This window comes from Microcebus murinus, chromosome 6 (genome assembly GCF_040939455.1).
Source record: "Microcebus murinus isolate Inina chromosome 6, M.murinus_Inina_mat1.0, whole genome shotgun sequence".
NCBI lineage: Eukaryota > Metazoa > Chordata > Mammalia > Primates > Cheirogaleidae > Microcebus > Microcebus murinus.
In genome coordinates this window covers 714,576-722,003 of record NC_134109.1, presented here as the reverse complement: position 1 = coordinate 722,003, position 7,428 = coordinate 714,576, and the positions used below count along the sequence as shown (strand labels likewise).

Here is a 7,428-nt window from a genome sequence, read left to right as displayed (position 1 = left end):
GGTTAGTCTCTGTGTTCAGTCTGATCACTGAATGAGGACACCTGGGAATGCCGGGGCTGGGGCTCCTCTCCCAGAGCTGCAGGGTGAGGGCTGGGCTGGTTTTCATCAGCAGAGGGAGGGCTCTATTTGCATGTCCCCTGCTATATAGCAAGTTCTGGGTGGGACACTTGAGGATAGTGCAGGGTCCAGATCACAAGTGAGTTCTGGAGGGAGGTGTATGACAAGGTTAACATTTGATACAATATAAATTCTTCTTGTGAGATTGTAATGTGATCAATACTTAGCATCCATCATCATATTTCCTATTGGCACACGGACATGGATCATATGTTGTGACTGTCCATGTTTGTTCCATGTTACAAATCCAAGAGTAAGCACAGATCATCGAGGGCCTGCGTAATGTGTCCGGAGCTCATGTCTGGTAAGAGTGAGTTCTGGTATCTGAGCCATTGCTCCTCAGCATAGACACGCCTGACCCATGATCCAACTGCCGCACAGAGCTGAACGTGCCTAGTGAGGTTTCAAGAGCTCTGTAATGAGAACATGTGTGATTTTCCACACTTAGACTTTACCCCAACATATGCAGAGGACTAGGGTTGATGCTGTTGAATTTTCAGGGTACTTGGACATGTAACATATTATCTTTGTAAGATTTCTTACCAATATTTTTATATTTTATCTGAAATAAGTTTAATGAGGTATAATTGACATGAAGAAAACCTCATACATTTAAGGTGTGCAATTGACAAATATTGATATATCCATAATCATTATGAAGACGGTGAGGAAATCAGTTCTTCGTAATGTTTCCATCTCTTCTTCTGTCTTCCCTTCTTTTTGCTAACCTTCTTCTATGATTCCCTGAGGCAGATGTTGATCTTCTTTAAACTATTTTAGTTTTTATGTTCTAGAATACATAAAAATGGAACAATGTAGTCTGTACTCTTATTAACTCAGCATAAAGACCAGAAATCATAGCCGTGCTGTGGTGTGGATCAAACATTCATAGATGGTAACAAGAGGTAGTATTCCAATGAACACATTTGCAGTGTTTTTTTCTGTTAAGATGTTTATTGACATATAAGACTTAAATTTTCTGGGTCTTACAAATAAATCTGTTACTCAGCTTGAAGATGTACACTGTGAGAAACATATTTTTTTATTTTATTCTTATACCAACTTTGAAAACAACAAACTGCAGTAGTGGAAATTTTGCAAACATTACTTAATACTTCAGATAATTGATGTTATAAGACTAAAAACTAACCTGAAATGGGGGAGACATGACATATTCAGGAAGTGAAAGAGCCAGGGGACTAGGCGGTCTGTGGCAGAGGCTGCCATATATAATGTAGGGTATGGCAAGATGCAGCCGCCAGTGTGCACAGGACTGCTGGAAGCTCAGGATGGTAAAGGCATCATGCTGGGAAATTCTCAATGGCCACGTGTTTAAGGGGAATCCTCTTCTCTTGTCTCTGTCCTCTAGAACAGGGACAGTCACAAAACTCTCCCTCTCATGAAGGTTCCCTCTGGGAGAGAGAGAGAGCACACACTTCAGAAATACACCCAGACCCATCTTCCCATCATCACTATAGAACTGAGAATTGATCTGTAACAAAACTCACTAAAACTGGCATCCTCGGGGCACAGATGGACCCAATACAATGTGGGAGGGAAACAGGGGTCCCCACCAAGGTTATGTCCAGAGCCAGCTCCCCCTCCCTGGAGAATAAAAGCCTCGATCTACAGGGAAGGGCAGCACATCTGGAAGGTAAAGACACTGAGGAAGAACCACTGCAGCAGTGAGAGAGAACAAAAAGGGACAACCAGGGACACTCTACCCCAGAAGAATGGACAACAATGCCTGGACCATCAGCTCTTCTGGAGCAGGGACATAGACACCTAGAGGCAGCTCCCAGACCCAGGGTCACCAACCCACTAGAAATGCAGCCCTGCCAAAGGGCAGAGAATCCTACTTCAGCCCACCCCTTCCACGCATTGACAATTGTCAGGGGACAACACAGGGGACTGCCTGTGACAGAGCTGAAATTGACAGACCTCTGCAGAAGAGCACAAGGTGCAAACATAAGGCCAAGCAGGAAACAGAAACCTGTGTCACTGGAGCCATCTGAAGTCTCTGGTGGACGTAGAAGAAACCTTCTCCTTGTCTTCATCATAGTCTTCTTCCTAACACTATTTTCTTCTACTTAAAAATATTATTTTAATGTTCTGTAGATTTTGTTGCTGTCCACCAATATTGCCCCCTTATCTCTTTTTTCACTAATTTTTACTAATATTTTTAAGCAGAATGATAAATGTTTTTAAACTTTTTTTTCTTATAGCTGACTGCTGACAAACTAAGGCTCATTTTTCTATATTTTCTTTTTGTTCCTACATCATGTGTCAAGACAAGAATGAAGCTGGCTTTCTGGATATGTCAATGTAAAAATTGATGAAAAAAAATAGAAAGACCTGCATAAAATAACTTTCAAATTACCCAAACCTGGAGAGACTCCAACATCCAGAATTCTTGTTTCATCAAGTTGTAGTCATTAGTCAGTTACTTATTCAGTTATATAGTTATTTAGTCAGTTACAGTCTGTTGTCTTTAGATTCTGGGAAAACAGCCACATATAATAATTTAGAAGGGACAAGAGAAAAAAAAAGCAACCACTTATACACTGTAGGTGGGAAAGAACAAACTTTTGGATGCACTTCTACCTTCCAGAGACTTAATATTAAGATTGAGGTCAGTGCAAAAAGTGATAACATGGAAACTAAGGAAAATACTGTAGTAAATCATTATTCAATGCAGGCTGTCTTATCACAGCAAATTATCTTATCTAAACCTGCAAATGATATTCTCCAGAGGGACTGAAACTAGTAGTTAAAACATAGCAATGTTTAGTGCCTAGTTTTACATTTTTAAAAATTGACCTTTTCCAGTATCTGTTTTATTCAGGTGATCTGTGTTCTCAGAACAGCTGAGAATTATGTGATAGTGTATAATATATGCATATTAATTACATTTAACTATTAAACTGCTCTATGTGGAGCATGCACGTCTGTTACCATCTTAAATCAACATTTGTGAGGAAACATCCTCAAAGGCAGCTGATGTTATTTCTTGGTCATTTTTTAACCACTCAACAACAAAACCCTGAGAAAACCAAAAAAGGTGAGACATGACCAGTATAAACCCAGTATCCAGGTACCCCTTGATGGAAATTCTTCCATGATATTTAATATGTTTTACTTATTGTCTGTAGAGATACTTGAGGTATTAAAGTGATTTTATGGCAAAAGGCTATGTTCTCACAGTGGATACAAAAGATTCTGGACTTTCTGTTCCAGTATGTAGGAAACCAACTTTAATATCAAATGTGGGAGGCATGTACATTATATCCATCCACAATAGTAACTGTGTGACATGTTACCAGGAATCATGCAACATATTGTCAATCCTATCAACTCTTCTGGAAATGTGGAAAAATGGCATTCTTGATTAAAAATTAAAAAAACATAAAGGCCATCTTGAATTCCCTTGGTCAAACGTCAGCACTTATGGCATTATAGTCCATTCCCTCAGTGACAACACTAGCCTTTCCCCTATTGCATGCATGGCAAAATGCTAAAAGTAATTAAGGTATTAAACTTATTCCTGCGTTCCATAGATCGAGGCTGAAATTTCTCTACATCTATTATCATTTACTTTTTCATTTTCATTTCATTTACTTTCTTCCTAAGACTGCCAGACACTGCCTTGTGTCTGTTGTAAAGACCACCAAAGAGGGTGTGAACCCACTCATTATCCACACAGAAACCAATCTTAATGGTACTTTGAGCAAGTATGGCAGTGAACCTCCAGTGGCTCAACCCTTGGATTCATGTGTCACAACGACACAATCAACTCAGAGTCATACACACTGGGAAGCTCGTCCAGTGTAGACTGTGGAAATGAGGGTGGTCGTGAATCCTGGGATTCTTTGAGTTGTGGATGGAGACAGCTGCCCTAAGACTTTCAGAAGAAGCTGATGGTCTTACACATTGGACAGATTCCATCCACAATATCGGACTAAAATTCCTGTGCAGTGTGTCATCATCACTACTGTTGCTATCATCAGTTACATTTTCATATTCTATAGACTCACTTGTTGCCAACACCTACTGGACCTTTAACAGTTTGTCCACTTTATTGAATATAATTATTCAATAGAATAGATAGACTTTTTGATGTTTGACAACTTACCACTGAAGGTTCATCTCCCTTCTCCTTTTCCCTGCAGTGGAGGTACAGTAAATAACCATAGGGTCTCCCTCATGATCCCAGGGGGAAGCTCCAACCTCACGAGTTCCTTCCTGTGAGAGGAAACCCACACTCGGCCCCCACCACTGGTGCATTATGAAAACACTGAGCACCTCTCCTTTCCTGCTCTATAAGCCATTCTGCCCCCTTTTGAGAGGCCCGTCCTGCTTCCACCTGGTACTGAAACAGTGGGGGCAAGAAAGTTTCTGTATTCACCAGGTGTGAGTGTAGCCTTATCAGACTCAAGATCACTCAAAGTGGTGATGGAGTGTCTTTGCATTCACCTGGTGCCAACTGCAGTCAGTGCCGTGAGCCTGGTGCTGTGACAATGAACCCACAGGGCCATCCTTCCCTTGCTTGGGATGCTGAATCCCTCTGCCCTGTATGTCCCCCAGGCACCTTACCCTGCTGTACGCTGTGCTGCACTGCTGAGTCCAACAGAGCATGTTCATAGAGTTATGGACTATTCAGCAGTGTTGACAATTAATTTACAATTAGGGTCAGGAGAGAACTGTAGCCATGATCCACCCTCTGTGCAGCTGAGAATGATTCTCTCTTATTAAACCAAGGCTTCTAATACTTAGACTGCAGAGGTAATCACAGAATCATGATTTCAGAGAAGTTTCCCAGAGGAGACCGTTTTATGCAGAGGAAGCCACAATCCAAACAGGAAACTACCCCTTACTCTCCACATGCACCTGCCCTGGGCTGGCTCTGTGCTCAGTGGGTTCCGGTCGCCCCCTGGCAGCCACAAGAGTCCTTGCAGGGAGCTCTGTGACTGGGCTCACTGATGTCCTCTCATTATGTCTCCCACAGTGAATCCTGGTTTGTCCTTTGTGCTCACAGAGCTCAGCTGCAGGAACAACCAGTTTGGCACATTGACTGGCACATGGCAAATGAGCTCTTGAGGGACACATTGTAATTTGTGCTCCTTTCATAACATATGCTCCTGATCCAGTCTCATCCCTTTTCTCAGGGCTGGCAGGTACAGCTCTAGCGGTAACCACAGCTGTGGTGAAAACTCCAGAGATGACACAGGTGAGGGAGAGTCTGTGTGATGGCTTCATCAGCCCTGAGCCCGACTCCTGCAGCTGAACCTTGGAGGTAACACCTTAGGACGGGGAGATTTTCCCCAACGCTCAGCTATTCATTGTTATACATGAGGCTAAGACGAATAATATTCCTTGCTACTTTTAAATGATGCACTTTCAAGTTAAAGAGACTTTACCAAAGTGAGTATAATGTTACATTCACAGCATATATTTCTGTATTCTTAATCAAATGTGTCTATCTGGTTTATACCATTGACTTTTCTATCATATTTTATGAATAAACCCAGAAAATATCTTTATATAATGTATTTTCTATTCAATAAGCTAAAATATCCATAGACATGATATAAAAGTTTGGATAAAGCTTATTAAAGTTCCAATACACTTTAATTGATGAAAGCAACCCACTCCCCAGCTGCCTGAAATTACTTAAAGCCAAAAGCAAAGGAAGGTCTCACACCTACACTTCAATGTGCTCAATACCTCAGAGCAGTCAACCGAATTGTCGTCCCTCAACTGTCTCATAATTCCTAATCTCAATACCTTCCTGCCATCAATCCCCTGATGCCACTTTGCTGGGGGAGAGAGTTGTTGCCCTGCCCTTCTCAGCGTGGCCTAGGATGGGCAGGCAGTCATGAGTGTCTCCCCTGAGGGGGACAACAACACAGTAGAGCAGTAGGCAGTGATGGCTCCTGGGCTCTCTCTGCTCTGCAGAGGACACGAAAGGGTCCTTCACCTCTGAGGAGGGCACAGGCCAGCACAGCATGCTGTGTAGGACGCACTGCATGTCTTCAGCATGGCAGGCTCAGCTTCCTGAGCTGCTGAACCTCTTCTACCCTCCCTAGAGCGGCCTCTTTTCCTAGGCACCATTGTTTGCCTTTATTGGAATTTACACAGATGAGTTGAAAAATTACAGCACCAGAATAACAAATATATATCAGTATAAATTAGTCAGAATCCACAGAAGGGACGACACCAAGGGTGAAACCAAATGCAAACTGTAGATTTGGTGTAATTATGATGTGTCAATGTACCTCCATTATAATCTATTTATGAATCTGTTCCAGTATGTTGACAGTGGGGAAATTGGTGGCTGTGCAGGCCAGGTGTAAATGAGAACTTTGTACCTTCTCTCAAAGTTACCATGAACTTAAAACTACTGTAAAATAAATTTCATTTAAAGTAATTAAGAAAGACATTTTGGGAGACATTTTGGCCATTTATTATGTATTAAAAGGCATGTACCATGTACCTGAGGATTCTTACTTCAGTTTATTTATCCAACTGATATTAAAACTTATGTTCACAATAATAACTCAGTAGAAATGCTTGTACTAGCTTTATTAACTGGAGTCTTCTGTCATTCTCTAAATTCTGTTGATACAGTGACAACCGAATGAAACCTTTACAATATAATTAGAATGTATACATGTGTCAAATATTCATTTTCCTCAACCAATTAACCCATATTGTAAAACATTTAAACCTAATATCCTTCATCATTTTCTCATCCGCAGCACAGCTGCATCTCCCTCAGGGTTTCTGACACCCTCAGGATGTGGGTTGTCACACTGTGTCTCTCGCACAGTAATACACGGCCGTGTCCTCGGGTTTCAGACTGCTCAGCTCCATGTAGGCTGTGCTCGTGGACGTGTCCCTGGTCATGGTGACTCGGCCCTGGAACTTCTGTGCATAGCTTGTTCCTCCATTGTTAGGGTAGATCCATCCCATCCACTCCAGCCCTTGTCCAGGGGCCTGTCTCACCCAGTGCATATAGTAGCTGGTGAAGGTGTATCCGGAAGCCTTGCAGGACACCTTCACGGAGGCCCCAGGTGGCCTCACCTCAGCCCCAGACTGCACCAGCTGGACCTGGGAGTGGGCACCTGTGCAGAGGAGACAGGATTGGGTGAACCCACCTTGCCTGGCTCCAGTCCCTTCCTCACTCTGGGACTGGGGAGCCCCTCACATGTAGCTGCTGCCACCAGGAAGAGGATCGTCCAGGTCCAGTCCATGGTTAGGAGCCGAGGTCTCAGGGCCTTCTCTAGAGGAGGGACGTGGCTTGGGGTGATG

General features: G+C 42.7%; 1 gene segment (V, D, J or C); it reads right to left on the bottom strand.

Annotated features, from left to right (window-relative positions):
- Positions 1–6,924: 6,924 nt before the first annotated feature.
- On the bottom strand, positions 6,925–7,428 carry LOC105868635 (immunoglobulin heavy variable 1-2-like). The segment is given in 2 exon segments: positions 6,925–7,241; positions 7,325–7,428. Coding segments are annotated over 2 exon segments (363 nt in total).